General features: G+C 47.3%; 1 protein-coding gene across 1 annotated transcript in view; it reads right to left on the reverse strand.

The window, feature by feature from the left end:
- The window catches only part of SPSB4 (splA/ryanodine receptor domain and SOCS box containing 4), an 88677-nt gene that overhangs the window by 64915 nt on the left and 3440 nt on the right, over positions 1 to 20322 (reverse strand). The window contains exon 2 of the mRNA XM_003895026.4: positions 8339 to 9185. Coding sequence (XP_003895075.1) covers positions 8339 to 9032 — 694 coding nt within the window. The 5' untranslated portion in view covers positions 9033 to 9185. The remainder of the gene's footprint in view (positions 1 to 8338; positions 9186 to 20322) is intronic.

Here is a 20322-nt window from a genome sequence, read left to right on the forward strand (position 1 = left end):
CTCCGAAAGTCCCTCCGACCCATCAGCGTCATCCCCGGCCCTAATCACTCTCCTCCTAAGCGCCTACATCCTCCCACAGCTGTGTTTTTCAATACAGACTCATAAATGGCATTGAATTCTCACTCCCTTGTTTCTGACGGGGAACATTTTCAAGGGGGATTGGAGGCCTGGGTTTTAGTTCAGGTTCTGCCACTAACTGGCAGGTAACTTTGGGCAAAGCCTCCCAGCTCTCTGGTCCAGTCAGCTCCTACCTGTAAAATGTGGGTCTTGCATTGGCTGCCAGATATCATCTCTTCTATCCCTGTGTCTGGGGCCTTGCCTTCACCCTTCTGCCAGGGCCTGAAAAGGTAAGACCCTTTACCTCTTCCCCTTCCCTTTTTCCCAAAGGTCCAATAATGGCCAGCCCACAACTAGACCAAGTCACTATTTTTGCAGAGGTGGACGCTGGCCCTCAGGGCTGCCACCTTGGCAGCTCATCCCTGCTGAATGTCTGCCTGCACACAGCTGGTGAAGGTGCTGCTTGTTTGGGTATCCTTGTGAACACATGTCTACCAGGCAAGTCACCACTGGAAGCTGCGGCCTTTTAGAGAACCGCTTGAATAAGACATGCAGCCAGAAATATTTGAAACTGCTCACAGGGAAGGCTAAACACTCCTAGTTCATTTGCAACAAACTCACAATGGCCTCTGAACCTCAGGTGACATTTCCATCATGTATCCTAGAAACGAGACCAAGACCGTCCAAACCGTCACAAATTCCCTCGTGTGAAATCCTTCAGTTTCACGGTGTGGACCAAAATTTAATAACCAGAATTATTTCTATATTTAATAACAGTAATTTTACCAATTTATGAGAGCAGTAATAGTCATAATTAGCCATTTTTAAACCTACCACTTTTTCAGTAGCTATGTTCTAGGCACTAGATCAGTCACTTTCTATATAGTAATCCATGATCCTGACACCTTGTGACAAAATAAGTTTCTATTTTTCAGATGAGAAAATGAAGGCTTGGGCGTGAAATGACTTGTTCAGGGTCACAGCTAATTAGAAGCCAAGCCAGTGCTGGAAGATCCCTGAACCCTGCGCTTCCCACAAGACCATGCTGTGGCCCACGGTGATGCGCTTGTCCTGATTAAGCCTGATTTCAAATGCTGTCACCTGCATTTCAAGCCACCTTTCTGCAAACCAGACTTCCATGAACCTAATTATGACTATGTTAATGTGAAAACCTCCTTCAAAGAAGGGCCACAGCATCTGATCGAGGCCTTTTCTCAAATGGGAGACTGTTCCTTTCAAACGAAGGGTACGGGGCAGTTTCTGAATGTCAGGATCCTGAATTAACATGCCTGGCCTGTGTGCAGGGACAGATGTGCTGTACACAGGACACAATGAGAGGTGGGAAAAGGGTCACTCAGGGGCCAGGCTTCAAGTGTGGGGGGGGGGCAGCTCATAGCCAGCCCCTCTGCTCCAGCCAACTGTGACTCAAGTCCCCCTGTGGCAGAGGAAAGAAAAGCTTATTCAGGTGGTGGGAGGCCAGGACATTAATATGCATTTACTGAGCACGTACTATGTACTCTGTTGCAAGGGCTGCTATAGGGTGGTTGAAAAGGCCAAGATGCAGTTGCCACAGCAAAGAGCCACCATTTTCAGCATTAGCAGCAGCAGCAATAACAGAAAAGCAAAACACACACATTATGGGCCTATTCTGTGAAGTAAAGGGCTAGGTGTCTTATGTTGACTATACACTATGTAAGGACCAGCTGAATTAGACACCTCAAATAATCTTAATCCAACAATGTGTCTGAAGCCTCCTTAATATCAAATTAATAAATTTTAAAAAGAGAAAAAATTAATGTGATTCTACTGTATTTTAAACTAGAAACAAAGTCATTCATGAGCCTTCATCAGGTGTGCAAAATGAGCTCAGCATCGCAATCAGAAATTCAGGATACGCATATCAATATTAACCTACTGAGAGCCACGTGCTGGACCATGCTTCATTTCTGCATCACTTCTAATACAGCAACTCTGCAAGGTACATATAATTATTCCCACTGCACAGATGGGAAAACTGAGACTTGGGGATGTTAATTAAGAGGGGGCAGAAAGGAAATTTCAATTGGGATCAAAAGTTTATGTTCAAAGATTGGAAACTGCCTAAATGTCCAAATATGGGGATCTGAATAATTAGATTATAACACAACTATATCATGGCCCCATGCGACTGTTAAGAAAGAATGAAGCAGCTCTGTATTAACTGATATTAGATAACTGCCAAGGTCCATTGAAGGGAGAAAACAAGATATAGGGGAATATTTTCAGTATGATCTAAAAATTATCTGTCACAAATATCTCTGGAAAGACAAGAAACTGCTAATAGTGGCTGCCAGCAGGAGGGGACGGGGGCCGACCTACATATACCCTTTGGTAGTATTCAAATCTGTTGCCACACGTACAGCTTTCCTTTCAAGAGCAATGTTTTAGTCTGTCTTGTGTCACTATAAAGAAATATCTGAGGCTGGGTAATTTATAAAGAAACGAGGTTTATTTGGCTCAGCGCTCTGCAGGTTGGACAAACATGGCACGGCTCTGCTGAGGGCCTCAGGAAGCTTTTACTCATGACGAAAGGCAAAGGGAAAGTAGGTGTGTCACATGATAAGAGAGGGAGGAAGAGAGATGCCAGGCTCTTTCAAACAACCAGCTCTCACACGAACTAATAGTGAGAACTCACTCATTACCACGAGGAGGGCGCCAAGCCATTCATGTTAGATCTGCCCCCGTGGCCCAATCACCTCCCACCAACCCTCGCCTCCAACATGGGGGATCTCATTTCAACACAAGATTTGGAAGAAACAAATATCCAAGTGATATCAAGTAAATAGGCACATATGACGTCCCTAATCTTCCCAGTTCACCATGCATGCCTCCTGGGTCTCCATCCCTGCCCTGAGGAACTTCATAACCACTTGGGGAAAGAAGGCCTATGCATGGGTGGAAAAATGAGTGAACCCTGCAGATGTAGGAGAAGTCAGCGCTAAACTCCTGGTGCAGAGACAGAGTCCTCAGCTGAGGCCTGGGGGTGAGCTGGAGTCAGGACAGATTGATAAGGGATGGGGGCAAAGGGGCGACCAGGCCCAGAGGAGCCAAGTCCAGATGTCCCGGAGGCTAGGAGGACCCCAATACCCCGTGAGACGCACGGGAGTCTAGTGAGAAGGTCTGGAGTGCAGCTCTGGCAAGGAGATGGTGTCCTTGTAGTCATCGGGAGCGTAAACTCTCTCTGGCCTTCATCAATACCAGAAGCCTTGGCTAGCTGCCAGCCTCCTCTGCTCAGCCATTGAGCCAATAAATACTTGTTGGCAGATCAATTAAACCATCTAGGAAAGACGTCTGGAAATACAGCTTCCTTGGCTCCGTGCAGGGGGAAAGCCCTCTCAGCCATTAGGCCCAAGATACCTGCATTTCCACGCCCCACCCTGTGAAAGTCAGCCCTGACACTGGCGTCCACTCTGTGGGGTCGGGCCACGCTCGGCAGTAGGCAGGCTTGGGCAGGTTGGCCCAGGCATAGGAGGCAGAGCTGGGTATAAGCACAGCTGTGTCATTTGCTAGCTGTGTGGCCTTGGCGAATTCGTTACCTTTCCAAGACATTTTCCTCATCTATAAAATGGGAATAACAGTCACATTGCCTCATGGCTTATTGCGATGAAAAGAAAAAAAATATGAGTAAAACCCTAAGCCCAGGGTACAGAACAGAACATGGATGGGAGCCAACAAAAATGTCATCAATACCCCCAAATCAAAGCTGCCTGGGACCCCAAGGCCGCTTGTCTCTGTCTGAGACTCCCCTCCGCTTCCTGTGTCACTCACACACCACTCACCACCCAGGAACTCCGAGATGTGAGACAGAGCCATTCTGTCAGCCCTCCCGCCGCCAGCATGTGGAGAGAGGAGCTGGGGAGCCATGGAGCAATTCCAGAAAGCAGCCCAGAGCAGATTCCAAAGGCCTGGCCCACCCCAGGGGGCCAAACCTCACAGTAGTTGAGACATTTACAATGACATTCCCCTGTTAGTGATCAAGAATGCCTGATCCACGGCCACTGCTGGGGATGCCTTTGTACAACAGAACACCCTGCAGAGTTCCATGCTGAGCCAAGAGCTTTGAGGGCTGGAGGTAAAGCCAGTCAGAGGAGGAAAAATGACAGGGACAGCATTTCTGGGACTCGCCCAAACTCACTGCTAAAGGCAAGGACCTGGCCCTGGGCTGCACGGTCACCAGCCAGATGCAGTAGATGCTCCTGTGCATTCTCTCCCTGCCTTGAGGGTAAATGTCTCCACAAGGTGCCCGTGTGTACCTCCATTTGAATCTAGGCTCTCTCAGTTACTCATAGTGTCACCTTCAGCAACTTACTCAAGCTCTCTGTGCCTCAATTTCTTCATCATACCCTGAAAATGATAATATAGATACTACTAGTGCAAAGAGTTATTACAAAAATTAAATGAATTAAAATTTGCAAAATGGCTGGGTGAGGTGTCTCACGCCTGTAATCTCAGTGCTTTGGGAGGCAGAGGTGGAAGGATTGCTTGAGGCCAGGAATTCAAGACTGGCCTGCGTAACATAGTGAGAGCATTGTCTCTACAAAAAAAAAAAAAAAAATTAAATTAGCCATTACCTCCTGAGCCAGTTTCATTCATATTTATATATATGCCAGGAGTGGTGGCATATCCTTGTAGTCCCAGCTACCCAGGAGGCTGAGGGGAGGATCATCTGAGCCCAGGAGTGAGAGGTTACAGTGAGCTATGATTGCACCACTGCACTGCAGCCTGGGTGACAGTGTGAGATTCTGTCTCTAAAAAACAAACAAAACCAAAAAAAAAAAAAAGAAAAGAAAAGAAATTGTAAAGTGTTTAGAATACCACCCCCCTTACCCACTTAGACTAAACACTACATAAGTATTAGTTGTTGCTGTTATTGCTATTATTATTATTATTATTTGTGCCCTGGACAACCTGGGACAGCTTCTCCATTTGCCTGGCCTCGGCTCCATGCTTCTCAGTTCACTTAAATGGCAGGGCCCCCGTGCATCCTGCAGCTCTTTGTAGTTAGCTTTGAGATGCTAAGCCATTTCACTCCACAGTGCAGCAAAACAATTCCACTTGCAGAAGGTTTGACAATGTTATGCATTTGCAATAGGAAATCACACCTCTCGGAGTTCTTGCCCTCAACAAACACATGCTTCCAGAGTTAAATGTAGTGAGCCCTAAGTCTTGCTTTTACCGTAATAAAAATTCAAAAATTGAGAAAGCAATATCCATTACCTTACTTTCATCATGTCAGAGGAAAAGCCTCTATTAAGGCCATTTTGCTTTAAGCCACAGATGAACCCCAGAGTTTGCCTCAGCTCACCTAGTTCATCAACGCAGGGGCACCAATTGCTATGTGTTTGCTCTGTGCCGGTGAGCTTTATCATCCTCGTCCTTTTTCAAAGGAGAACACTGAGGTTCAGAAGGCGGAAGCAATCGCCAACAGCCATTTGTTGAGTGCTGGGGCCCGGGTCTGACCCGGCTCTGTGAGGGGCCCCGGGCAGAGTTCTCTCCTATGATCCTGTGGGGAAGCAACTCCAGAGAGCTGGCCTGCCTTTTGCTTCCAAGCATGTCTTTGACTCTGGTCCCTCACACCCCAATCATGTCTGAGTTTGGGGACCTGCCACCATGTCCACAACTGACATTAACTCAGAATCCTTTCCATCCACAGAATCCACCTTGGGTCACCTTCCCTGCTCAGGGACTCCCTAGAGCCAAAGTAGTCCCAAACCCGGGGATTCATGGTAGACTTCAGCCCAGGACACAGGCTATAGGCATCACATAGTCCCTTCCCAACTATCCCTGCGAGACTCCACTGCAGCTTCTCCTACGGCCCGCTCTGGAGATTGTCCCAGGCTGGCCATGAATAGACCTTTCAAAACCAGAGAAGCTGAGCTTCCCTTTTCTGCAATCACACTCCTGTCTGAGAGAGAGAAAACATTACCCCTATCTAGAGAACACACTAGTGCCATAGCAGATAAGCCAACCCTATCACTGAACGGAAGATGCCCCAGGCTTGCATCCCATGACATCTGGCCTCTCTTGCCTCCTAGATTCAATATTCCAGATTCAGCCAACCTGAAAAATCACTACCAGTAAGGAAGAGGATAGAACACTTCACATTTTAGTTCCACCAAACTTTTTCAACCACCTGAAGGACCCCTAAGCTTAAAATACCCCAAACACAACTGCCCTTCCCCACCCAACCTCCCTGAGGTAAGTCCTTACTCCTGATCCCAACATGCATAGCCCCACGGGCTGGAACCCTGTTAGCACCTTGGCTTTGTACCTGAAAACCAGGCACCCAATAAAACCCAAGTGTGAATTAATAGCCAAGAGGAAGCCTACAGCAGGAGTATAACCGTTGGCTCTGATAGCTCCCACTGGGTGTCAATGTCAGGCCTTAAATCTCAGCTACCATATTATTGGTGCTACCACACAAGAGCTTACAGCAGCAAAAAGGGGACCTGATACTATCCCATTTTACAGATGAGTAAAATGAGTCTTAAGGAGTAAGAGTGACTCACCAAAGACAAAAAACCACTAACACTTGGAAATAAGTCACATCAGACTCCAGAGCCTTGGTACACCGAGGCCACTCTTCTAGTCCAGTGATTAATTCCAGCAAATAAATTTTCCAATTCCATTAAATAAAGGTTGTTTGTTGTTTCTGTTGGTTTTCTCACCACTGGGATTTGCCTGGTCACTATGTCTCAGAAGGCTCCAGACACTTTCCAGAAGGCACCGTGATGACTAAATTTGCCCTTCTCAGGGACATAATCATCAGTTCCTAGATTTAACCCATTAAACAGAGAAAATGGAACAACATTTTGCCATTCAATGGCAATTGTAGGCAACGATCATGGAAATAAAATAGGAGCAAGAACGTCGACAATTATACCAGAGCACTGAGCGTACCAGCCACTTTTCCGTTAGCCTGCCACCCTTGGAAACTATCAAATGTCCCCTTCCCGTGCTCCAGTAAATGTAAATTTTGCTTGACTAAAATCTCGTCCTTGACTTCTTTTCTGGAGAAGTGTTACTCTTTTCTGGGGTGTTACTCTCAGTCCCTCATCTAAAGGGGAGAACACAGGGAAAGAGTGCACTTCAGGGCCATCAGAACTGGGGGAACCCTGATTCTGGCTCTCTGTAGCTCTGCTCTTAAGTTTCCTTATTTCTAAAAGGAGGATCTGCCTCAGGGGCTGGTAATTACATCTCCTATTTAGAATGAATAACTAGCTTTCAGCATCGCCTCTGAGAGCTTCATTAGGGGTGTGGCAGGAAGTCTGGATGGGTGCTGGTGGGCTGATGTTGGGGAGTGTGCAAGCCCACACGTGCCTGGCTCCTGGCCCCTCAGCTGGGATTCAGCTCAGGACAGGCAGCCACGTGTGCCTCGGTCCAGAGGCCACCCTGTCTTCCTGAGTGACTCCCTCCCGAAACCAATAACCGTCTTTGTTCCTATACTTTTTATCTTGCCGGATGGTTGTGTATATTAAATGAGAGCAAGCTGTAGAGTTGTCAGGGGTCAACCCCAGCAGCCTGTGGGATGGTTTGTAGCCTGCAAGGGTATTTTGTTTGCCCATAGAGAGTTTTCAGCAGCTGTCAACTTTAAAAATTGGAATCGTTCACACAATCTAGATTTCTGAGCTCTCTTGGAAAAAGTCACAAGATTCCACAACCCAGGGTTTTCATTCCCATGAGATGACAGTTGGCTGGAGATGACAGGCAGCTGCCCCCCTTAGCAGATGGCCCGTAAGCACTGGAATTGGGGTATTCAGCCTCTCGAATACAGTAGGTGGCCAATAAAGGACGGTTGTCATTACTTATTACTTACCAATAACTTGAGTACATGGCATTTAAGTGCAGGGACTGGGGACTTGTCAGTATCCTCCCATTGTGACTAGCTTGGGTCATTTGGTACAACCTTTGTACAGACTAGAAAACTGGTAATAGGCCTCAATACTCAAAGCCCCTATTAGGCGCCAGTCACTGTTCTGAGCACTTCACACATGTGATCTTATTTGATCTTCACAGCTGTGAGCTAGATTACTATCACAGTGATGCTTTTGCCCATGGGAGAAATAAGGCACAGCCCCAAATCACCAGACCAGCAAAGGAGAGAGTCAGGATTGAAACCCAGGTCCCGACTATTCCTCCACACTGCAGGATCCTCCCAACTGGCGATGGAGGCGTGGCCTGCCCTGCTTTCCCAGGGCCTGGCACAACTGAAAGCCCTGCCCCCCAGTCCGGCACAACTTACGGTCAAGGCCGTTGATGTAGCGCATGGTGACTTCGCAGTGGCCCCACACGGCACTCACCACCGGGTACAGCTTCTTGCCCTTGAGACCTCGGAAGGCCACCCCCAGGTACTGGCCGTCCACGATGAAGCTGAGTGTGCCTTCATCCATGTCCAGCACCACGAGCAGCGAGTCGGGCAGCGCGAAGGCCTCGTCGGGCCCCAGGAAGGCCGGGTAGGCCACGCCGGGCCGGTTCTTGCCGTCGTGGTAGAGGCGGCTGCGGCCCAGGTCCCAGCCCCACGACTCGGCGTCACTGCCCACCAGCGCAGTGTAGCCCACGGAGTGCAGGGGAGCACGGGCCGTGGCCACACCAACTACAGCGTGGGTGCCGCGCTGCCGAGCTGGCCAGTTGATCTGCCAGGCGTGCAGGCCGCGGGCGTGGCCCACCTTGCCGCGGATGCCGTCGGTGCTCTGGGCCACGGGGTGCCGGTGGAAGGTGAGCCGGTCGTCATCCTTGACGAAGACGTTGAGCGAGCGGTCCTCGGGGTTCCACGCATGCCGCAGCTGCACAGCTAGCCCCGCCGCTGGCATGTCCAACAGCTGGTCCAGCCGCGCCGGCCGCCCGGGCTCTGCACCCCGCAGCTCCCGCTTGGCCGGCCGCAGCGCGGGCTCTCGCACCTCCACCGACTTGAGGCTCCCCGAGAGCTTCTGGCCCATCCTTCACTGCCGGGAGGGGGCCGCTGCAGGCCACCGCTACCTCGTGGGAGCCTCCACTGCCCGTAGCCAGGAATGGGCCACGGGGCTGGGAACCAGGCTTCCGGACGGTAGACCTCCACAGCCTCTACCGGGCTGTGGCAGGGGCCCAAGCTCCTGGAAGGAAGCAAAGGGCACGGGTTATAGCAGCAGCAGCAGCAGCAGCAGCCAGTTGCCAGTCCCTTCATTTATGTCCATGCCTTGGCTGAGCCCTGTGCATGCACAATAATAGTACTAATTCGTACACTCATATCTGGCACTAATCTAGCACTTGCCATATGCCAGTGTTCTAAATGATTTATGTTTATTAGTTCGTTTAAACCTTAACACCTCCCTATAAGAGATATACATTATTATTCACCATTTACAGATGAGAACACTGAAGTGCAGAGAGAGGATAAGGGATTAGCCAAAGTCCCACTGCAAATAGGTGACTGAGCCAAGATTCAAACCAAGGTCATCTGGCTTCAGGATTTGTGTTCCAGACCTAGAACAATCATAGGGAGTCTGATTTCAGAAATAAGGCGTGAGCCCAGAGCAGTTGTGACTTGCTCAAGATCAGAGCCTGGATGAGAATCCAGGTGCATTTGATCCCAGGAACAAGCCCTGTACCAAGGCTGCGGGGGCACACAGCTGCTCAAGACACAGGGCTGTAGGGTGTGGCCCATTGGTTCCCAACCCTGGAGTCCTGGGGAGCCTAAACAACCTCCTAAAATGTAGCCAGGCTTGAGAGGGAAGACACAGAACAAGGGTGCAGCAGGGTCACCAGGGACATGGACATCAGGCAGTGTGGGAAGATGGGGTGAGGGCTCCATGGGAAGGTGAATGGAGGTAAATAGAGGTGAGGAGGAAGGATAAGGGAGCCGGTGTCCAGGCTCTGTAGCCAGACAGAACTGCATCCAAATCCCTCTCTCCATCTCTTACTGTGGGTCCACAGGAAAGCCTCCTAGCCTCTTGGATACTCCAGATTCCTTGCCAGTAAAATGAGGATAAAACACCTCCCTCTGGTGATGGGGGAACTTAAGAGACCATAATATAAAGGGTCCTGGAACTCGGCCAACAGGTTTTCCTCTCTGGCTCTGTTTTCTGGGCATCCCATGTGGATCCCCTGCCTTTGGATGGGTGAGCTCTTTCTTCAGCCATGTAAACACCATTAACAGCATTGACCCCAGATTGCCTTCCCTGAGGCAGGATCCTGGTTTTCATGGAAAAGGAATTGGCCACCATTACCAGGAAACCAGCCAGAACCTAAGGAGCTTGGACTACTTGGACGGGCCCTGGGTATGGGGAGAGATGGAGAGCCAAGCCCTGTCCAGAGCAGAGGCATGTGCCCTCCCCTCCCTGGCCTGAGAGCTGCGGGGCCCAGAACAACTTCTCCTGAGTCAGATGAGGAGATGGATGGGTGTTTTTCATGCCCTGCCTTCCCCGGCCTCAACCTCCCACCCAGACAGTGGTGCACCCCTAGCCAAAGTCCAGGTAGGGAAGGAAAGAAGTCTGCTGCCACACAGCACAGACGAGTATCCTGTGGGTTTTTCACCATTCCATTTTATTCTTAACTCTCATATTCTTTCGTTTCTATTGTCAGATCCCAGCTTCAGCAGATGTTGACCCTATTCCGAGAGCTCTGGCTAATGTTCAATCTGAGGGAATACCAGAACACATAACAATTTGCAACACTAGACAGTTTTAAGATAGCAGAATAAAGTTACTCCTTTTCATATCTGAAATCACCCAAAATCAAGGAGAAAAAAAGAAATGCAAACTCCTTCTTCAGCAAACTAGAACACATTTGTAACCTGAACCACAACTTATAAGGAAAGGCTGCCTAAAACAGGCAAGGGCTGCCAAAAGCAGTGAAGATAAAAAATACTGTGAGAAAACACCTAGAGAAGACACCTGTGGTGGCAGATCTCAGACAAAGCTGGCACAGCCACCAGGAGCTGGCATTCCCTGAAGGAAAAAACTAATGATCCCTTATCAGAAACAATGGGAACAGGGCATGTGGTCTGGTAGTGGGAGCTGCCTCCTACGCCTTGGAGGAAGAGGAGGGCAGGGCCAACAGAGGAAACCACAGACCCGCCATTTTCACAGGAAGCAGTGTGTTGGTGAGGCAGAGTGAGAGCAGGGCTCTGAATTGGGAAAAGCCCACAGCTGTGGAACTCTGCTGACTGAGTAGAAGCAAAGACTAAAGGAAATCACTAAGACAACCCTGTGAACAAAGTTCCTGGGAACCAGGGAGCAATCCTACCCTCTTCCTGGTACCTCCTCCACATGCGTCTCCTGCAAAATGCTGATCCAAGAAGGTTCACCTCTTTCAAAGAGGAACCAGCACAGGATATAGTCGAAGATGCTATAGAAGAAAGAAAGGAATAAACGAAAAGGACAAAACACGGCAAACCAAGCAAACTCACCTGAAAAAAAGCTGTCACAAAGCAGATAAAAATGGGAACCAAAGTTGTAAACTAATTTTATAATTGATTATTTCAGAAGGGAGACAACTAGCATGGGCTCAACAAAAGATTAAATCCATTTTCCCTAGTTATAAAGGTAATCTCCAGAACTAAAAATAAAAATACACATCTTGCAAATACAAACCTTGAACACAATACAAAATAAAACAGACCATGTACTGAAAGATTTTGTTTGAAAGCAAGAGAGGCATAAAAGCATGAAACATGATAGTAAACTAAGACCAAAATATTAACCATGTCATTAAATGGCTGTAGTAAACTGCTAAAAAAAGATTCTAAGACTGGGGAACAACACAAAACCCCCAACCATATGCTACATATAAGAGACATTCCCCAAAGCAAAGTGATTTAACAATTTTGAAAATAAACGAAAGGCAAACACATAACAGGGAAGTGTGAACTCAAACTAAGCAGGCACTGTAATCTGAATATTAGGCAAGTAAAGTTGATTTCAGGACAAAAGATTTTAAGCGAGACAAGAACACTTAATAAAGAATAAGATCCACAGTTGAAGACTGAACTCACCAAACAGCACCAAAATTCAGAGCAAAAGCAAGAGGAAATATAAGGAGGGACCTTAGACAGATACACATCAGAGGCATATAATTTTAATTTCCCTCTTCTAGCTCATGATGGACCAATGGACCAAAATTAAGTAAAGACATAGAAAAACCAAATTACATAATTAATAAGACAGATCTAATTAGTGTATTCATCAAATTCTATACCTTGAAAACAAAGAATGCATGTTCTTTTCAAGTGTTCACGGAACCATCAAAAAAATTTTCTCGTATATTAGGTCACAAATGAAACTTCCAAAAAAGCAAAAATAATACAGTATCTGATAACACAGAAGGAAAACTAGAAATTAATCATAAAATTATAGATCACGAAATCCTATCACTTGGGCATTTTAAAAAATTCTTTAAACAACTTGACTCCGACTCAGATCAAAAAGGAAATCCATACAGAAATTGCAGAATATCTGGAATACAACAATAACAAAAAGCATTCCATATACTAGGGCCTGCGGGATGCCTCTACAGCCGTTCTCAGAGGAAATCATGGCTGGTATATTTATGATATTAAATTTTTAAAAATGAATGGAGCATAATAAAATAGGGAAATAATAGAACTAAGCAAAAACTCAAGAGCTGGTTCTACCACAAAAAACCAAACCAATAAAACATATAAACTATTAAAGCTAATCATGTAATGTATCATATTATATTATTATATTACTATTATATTAATCTATCATGTTGATAGTATGTACCCTTGATACGATATAATGAAATAGCACTTTACCTCTATGGGCATCTTCCCCAAAACTCATAACCTCACTCTAATCATGAGAAAAACAAAGGACAAATTCCATTTGGAGGCCATCCCACAAAATACCTGACCTAACCAGCAAGGTCATCAGAACCAAAGTCTGAGAAATCATCATAGTGAAGACGGCCCTAAGGATACCTAACAATTCCACGTAATGTGGTATCCCAGATGGGATCTGGAACAGAAGAAGGATATTAGGAGCCAGGATTGGTGGCTCACACCTGGAATCCCAGCACTTTGGGAGGCCAAGGCAGGTGGATCATCTGAGGTCAAGAGTTCAAGACCAGCCAGGTCCAACATGGTGAAACCCCATCTCTACTAAAAATAAAAATAAAAAAAAATAGCCAGGTGTGGTAGCACACGCCTGTAATCCCAGCTACTTGGGAGGCTGAGGCGGGAGGACTACTTTAACCCTGGAGGTGGAGGTTGCAGTGAGCCAAGATTGTGCCACTGTGCTCCAGCCTGGACAACAGAGGGAGACTCCATCTCAAAAAAAAAAAAAAAGAAAAAGAAAGAAAAGAAAAAGGATATTAGGCCAAAACTGAAATCTGAGGAAAAAAGGAAATCTGAAAAAATATGTTAATAATACTAATAACTTAACTATTAATGTTAATTATTAAAAGAAGTTAATAATTATTAATACTGGTTCATTAGTTGTGAAAAATGTACAATACTAATGTAAGGTGCTAATAATTGGGGAAACTAGGGTGGTAAATGGCGTGACCATATGGGAACTCCCTGTACTATCTGTTTAGTTTTTCTTTAAATCTAAAACTATTCTGAAGAAATAAAGCCCATTAATTAGAAAAGCTTACATAAATGTCTAAATTTTAGGGAATACAAAAAAAGGACAAAAACTAGAATTCACCTCTTTCTCCTACTCATTAACTAGATATAAACATTGTCAGCTTTCGGAGGAATTTCGCTTTATTCTCTTTTTTGTTGTTGTTGTCTACAAATTATAGTAAATTTTATTTTTAAAAATTGGTAAATTTTAAAAATTTATTTAGATTATTACACCTAAAAATGATGTAATTAGCATTTTAACATATTACTAAATATACTTTAAATGCATGACTTAAGTAACTAAATTTTTAAAAACACATAAAACATAAACCATTTAATCATTTAATGGGGGAGAAGACAGAAATCTGTAAAATAAGAAATGAATATGGGAAATAACAAAACGGTGTAGCTAAAAGCACTTGTAAAAGAAGTTAGACTTGTTTGTTGTTTTAACATAGGAAAAAATTTGCAACACACCAACAAATATATGACACACTCCTACAAATGAATACAAGTACAAAATGTGAAAAGATATCAACAGTTTACACAGAAACAAATGGTTTCTTTGAAAAGATACTCAATGTATACTGAAAAAGAAATGAGTTAGAACTCCATTGAAATGCCATTTTTGTCTATCAGATTATCAAAGGTCAAAAAAATGGATAACGCATGCTTGGAGAATGTGTGGAACAAAAGACAGACTCATACATTGCTAAAATGGATATAAACTGGTTTAGCCTCAGCAAATGGCAAATTAACACCGTCTTTCAGAATTGCAAATGTGCAAACCCTTTGACCTAGCAACTCTACTTCCAGCATGTATTCAGATGTGTTCTCAAATGCACAAAACTACCTATGTACACAGCACATGCATACATACGCAGCACTGTTTCTAATAGCAGCCTGGGCTCAGAGAGGTTGCATAACTTGCATAACCTGGGGTCACACAGCCAGGAAGTGGCAGGACTGTTATCAATCCCAGAGTCACCATATGACAAACCTGTGCTCTTACGGCTTCCTCCATGTTGTTTAGAATAATGCCTTCTCCACGGCAATGACTGTAACCAGCTCTGTGTGGCCCACACAGAACATTTCTAAGGAAAACTGCTTTATCTTTGCACACAACCATGCCAACTTTGGAGTTGCTGTTGTTGAAAAGACACTTACACGTGTTTGAAAGCAACAGCCAAACAGCAGCCCCAGGGGAGACCTCTTACTAGTACTTGGCTTGGCCCATACTGGGTCACTGAGAGCACAGTGCTCTCCTTTGCAATCATAGTCTCAAAGTCTCTGTCTCTACCAGAGGCAGGCAGAGATCCTGAAGGGTGCTCACACTGTGGTGTGACAAGGTGGGCATGTAAATAGCCCCTTTGCTGCTCCCCCAGTACAGGGCACACCGCAGAGTGCTCACGTCCATGAATGGCAAGCCGTTAAGGGAAACTAGCAGCTGGGCAATCTAATGAAGGACAGACCTGGATGTGAATCCGCACCTGTCTGTTGGGCCCTAGGCCAGGCCTTAACCTCTCTGAGACTAGTTGGAAGTACTGCTAACTATGTGCTAACCTTGCCTGCCTTGGCAAGTATCAGAGCAGACACCTGTAAAGTCTGGCACATCACAGGGCTTCCAGTAAGTGGTGAGTGCTCTTTTAAATTGTGGACGTCCTCCAACATTGCCATCTCACCACTTGAATGTGCCTTGCTATGAACTGATTGTGTCCTCCCCAAATTCACATGTTGAAGCCTGATATAGGTTGGATATTTGTCCCTGCCCAAATCTCATGTTGAGTTGTAATCCCCAGTGCTGGAGGTGAGGCCTGGTGGGAGCTGTCTGGGTCATGGGGGCAAGTCTGTCAAGGCTTGGTGCTGTCTTAGGGATAGTGACTGAGTTCTGGAGAGAGATCTGCTCATTTAAAAGTGCGTGACACCTCCCCACCCTCGCCTCTTGCTCCTGTTTTCACCATGTGACATGCCTTCTCCCCCTTCACCTTCTGCCATGATTGTAAGCTTCCTGAGGCCTCTCTAGGAGCCAGGCAGACGCCAGCACCGTGCTTCCTGTAAAGCCTGCAGAACCTTGAGCCAACTAAACTTCTTTTCGATATAAGATACCCAGTCTTAGGTATTTCTTTATAGCAATGCAAAAATGGCCTAACACAAAGCCCTAGTGTGACAGTATTTGGAGGTGGAGCCTTTGAGAGATAATTAGTCCATGAGAGTGAGTTCCACCTCCTCTAGGAAGCCTGCCCGGATCCAGTAGGCCTCCAGGGGCCTGCCCTGTACCTCTGTCCACCCTTGAGTCAGTCAGGGGCGACATCTTTCAGGCCTTACTGATCTGCTTTTCTCTACTTTGAGGGCATTCCTCTGATGGCAGGAAGCTTTCACCATCACTTCTGTGCTCCCAGCCACTGCCCCACTCCCTCCATGCAAGACACAAGCCTGGTACTTTGAACATGGGTCAGAGCAAACAGATGGACTGTGAAGAGGTTGTGCTGGGCTTCAGGGAGGGCTCATGCTCTGTTCTTTTTCAGAGGACGAAGCAGAGAAAGTGCCAGGGCTAAAGTCAGGATATGGGGACATGAAGCCCAGTAATGCCACTATCACAGTTGGACTCCCACTCCTGAGCAGCTGACTCTTGGCTATATCCAGTCTGCTCCTTTATTAGCTACTGCTTTGCATCCTTCCCTGCTTCCAACCCTCATTTATTTGTTCAAAAAATGCTTAGTGAACACAGTGCCAGGCACCGTGCAGCTGAAAGCCAGGGGCACGGCAGTGGCCAACTCAGGCTCATCCCTGCCTTCTCTCTCCAGCCAGAGGGAGTGGCCACTTAGCACATTTCTCCTCTCCTCTTCTCCACCACAGCACACAGCACTGGGCCAGGCACATGGGACATACAATAGAATCCACCTTCCTGATAGGAATACCATCATCTCTCAACCCCGTAAGCAGCCAGCATCCTGAAGAATGCCAAAGGGTGCCTCCGTCACTTTCCCCCAAAACCAAACTTAATTTCCTACATCATGCTTGGATGGGGATGCTTAATGACATTATCCGGAAGGATCTGCTCTGGGGCTTCAATCATGGCTGATCAAGAAAACAAAAACTCTAATTTGCTAATTGCCATTCCCAGGACCCTAGCAGATGTTCCTACCCGACAGGGGAATGAGGAGACACGAAGTGGCGATGCCACACTGTTTAAGGAACCTCATTAGTTTGAAAAATATGATGCACAGTCTTCAGAGGCCTGGGACCCAAAATCACAGCCACAGAGGCCTGTCTGGCTGAGCTCAACAGGCACGAGGCCTGCAAGAAGACATGACTGCTGTGGGGATTGGTAGTGACTGCGTGAAATGCCCTTCTCTCTATGTGGCCTCTGGCTTTGACTTGCCGGAGCCAGAGGTGGGGGCAAGTCTCCTTCTTTCATCTAGCCAGCAGTAATGACGCTGGTCTGGGGATCTCAGGCTGCTGAAAAGCATAAGACTCAACCACTTTCCCTTAGGGAGACAGCCTACACCGAAGGGGTCAGACTCCGCCACAGATCTGAATAATGACAAAGACTGTAAAAAGAAATCCACTTAGATACCACTGGAATTCCTTTATAGACTGCACATACCTTTCAAATATATACTACAGCACTTGTAAAAGTACAAAGTTGATCTAATCACGCTCCTGCTCAAAATCCTCCACAGGTTCTCTGAGGCTTTCAGGATATTAGATATTAGTGACTCTGGGGAGCTCCCCAGCCCCCTGTGCTCTCACAGCCCTTATACTTGTGCCCACCACAGCACTTATCACAAGGGGACATGATGTCTGTTTGGCTGCCTCCCTCCCATCGGACTGGGGTGACTGGGGAGCAGGGGCTGGGTCTCTCTCATCAGAGTCCCCATGGGCCTGGCTTAGAGAAAGTGGTGGGTGAATGTCTATGGAATGCACAAGGATGAACAAATGAAGAAAAGCAATACACTGCCTTAGAAAGAACCAACACGTAAGAATGAACTGGGAATGCAGAGCACTATGAGCTCAGACTATTTATTTCCTGTCTTTATTTTTCAATTTTTAGCTCTGTGCAAAGGTACCAATGATAGGTGCCTGACCTTAGTTTAACTGGAATGTTTTTAAGATTTTTCTTATGCAAATATTAAGTAGGGAGGCTGTTTTATTAAAGATGCTCATTCAGAATGAACCCACCAACAATGAATGAACTAAAGAACCCCCAAGGTTCTGTTCATAGGCGTTCATTAGCTTTTTCCTGCTATACACACATGGAGCTCAGGCTACAACTGGCTGGGCAAGCCCTTTCTTCCCCCAAGAGCTCACAAAGAGAGCCATCTGTCCAGTTCCAGGTGGAATCATCTCACGCCTATCTTCCTGGAGTGAGAATCAATGAGGTTTCCCTGAGCCTCTCCTTCTCCTGGGGTTTCCATGGGAATCCTCCCACGCGTGACTGAGCCAGGGGCCCCCAAGGTGCAAGCTGGGCTGTCAGCCAGCAAGGAGAGCAGCGGATGGGATGAAGGAGGTTTGCTAGGCTGTGACCAGGGCAGCAAGCTCTGCAAGGTCATTTGAAAGAGACGTACCACTGAGCCAGCGAGGCCACGTGCAGTCCGGGCCAGCCTGGTCACTGCAGCTGCCCCTGTGCCCACAGGCCTGCCCCAGGCACATTTGGAGGTTGTTTGCAGGGCAGCTGGCCTCCCTGAGGCCCAGCATGTCTGGGCTGGGTCAAAGCATGAAGGGAGAAGATGGGAAGGGTGCCATTTAATGAAGCCCTCTGGGGAAAACGATGATGAAAACATGATAAGGTTTGCGTCCAACCCCTCATTTACCTCCCAAGATGAACTTTCCCCACTTGGTATCACTCTTGTCTGGAAACAGAATGCCTAAAAGAAAAGCAGAACTATTCATGCCTCTGGCTTGAGGTAGGTCATAACAAGGACCTGCTGGGATTTCTGAAGATCCCTCTGTTAAGCCTACAGTATCTCTCGGGGCATTTTTGAGATACTAAGGAGGAAAGTAGAGAGCATGAGAGGAAGAGAGGAGAAAGGGAGCAGGATCGGGGAGGGAGCTGCTCCAGCCCCAGGAATCTGTACAACTTGCGCATTTCATAGAATGCAGATAACAGGTGGATATCTCCTAAAGGTAGACAACAGGTGCAATGTCTCTGTGGCCAGCAAACCGGGCCCAGGCCCACTCGCTTCTGGAGAAAGCAGAGCTCCAGTTCACGCACATGACATTTCACAAGTTTAAAGCTCAGATGGATGACTTTGGCACTGCTCCAGCATCTCCCACCACACATATGAGCACACTGAAGTGTAGAGCTTACCACAGCAGCTTTCCTGTGTCCTCCTGGCTCCAGGGTCTTCCTGCCTACCCCATCAATGGGGCACCCCCAAGTCCATAGCTTCAACTTCAGTTTCTGCTTCTCACTCTCTCTCTCCATGCATCTTCTCTTATGACCTGCATCTCCAGCGCCCTGCAGACACTCTCAAGCCGGGTCTCCAGTGCTGCCTTCACTCTCCTCAGCACAAGACCCACCTACTAGAAGCCACTGGCCAGCCCTGCCTGGGTGTTCTTTCAAATGACCTTGTAAGGTCAGCTGACCTCTTTCCATCGTAAGCCTCCTACCATGGACACACCCACACTCTCAGCCCCGTGGGACATCTGTGGTCCATGGGCACCTCGGGATCTGTAGGTCCTGGGCTGAGCCTGGCCTCTTCCCTCTCTCACATACCAGGTTCCTCTGCATGTCACTGTTCCTGCCATGGATCCCGTCTCTCAGTTCCCACCACCCAACCCTGTCACCTTTCCCCTAGTTCAGACCTTGCCTGGATTACTTCACTGGTCTCTTAGCAGGTTTCCCTGACTCCAGTGTTTGCCTGCCAGCCCCCTCTCCATGCTGCCAACGGGTAAATTTGACCAAGACACCCACCAATCTCTTCATTCAACCCTCCAGGTGGTTTCTTTGGAGAGAAGCTGCACCTCTTTGCTTGGAACCCAGGGGCCCTCCAGGCTGCTCTTATTTCTCCCACACTGTCTGTCATCACTGCCCACCTCAGACCCGTCATGCCAGACTCTCCTCGTCAGCACATCCTGGGACCCTTCCCATCTTCTCTGACCTGGCTGACATTCTCTCACTCCCCCGCCCCTTCTAGCAGAAGCAGAACCAGACACCCCTCCATGGCAGCCCCCCAGCCCACTGCATCTTCTTCCCTCTGCCCCATTATGTCCTATTCCCTATGTCCCACTGCACCCTCTGCCCTCCATCCCACTTTGTCTTCATCTTAGCTGTTGATTCCTGCCGCTATTTCTTGCACCACATCTGCATTTCTTGGTGGAGCCAGCACCCAACCAGCCTTTATCTCCAATACTCATACACAGCCTTGTACCTGTTACCTCTGGTTACATTAAGAAGTGCTTGTCAGACTGAAGAAGGACTAGCCACTCTACACCTCCAGCATGGTTTGCCTTTTTTTTTTTTTTGAGACGGAGTCTCACTCTGTCACCCAGGCTGGAGTGCAGTGGTGTGATCTCGGCTCTCTGCAAGCTCTACCTCCCGGGTTCACACCATTCTCCTGCCTCAGCCTCCCCAGCAGCTGGGACTACAGGCGCACACCGCCAGGCCTGGCTAATTTTTTGTATTTTTAGTAGAGATGGGGTTTCACCATGTTAGCCAG

Source organism: Papio anubis, chromosome 2 (assembly GCF_008728515.1).
Source record: "Papio anubis isolate 15944 chromosome 2, Panubis1.0, whole genome shotgun sequence".
In the NCBI taxonomy this organism is placed as follows: Eukaryota; Metazoa; Chordata; class Mammalia; order Primates; family Cercopithecidae; genus Papio; species Papio anubis.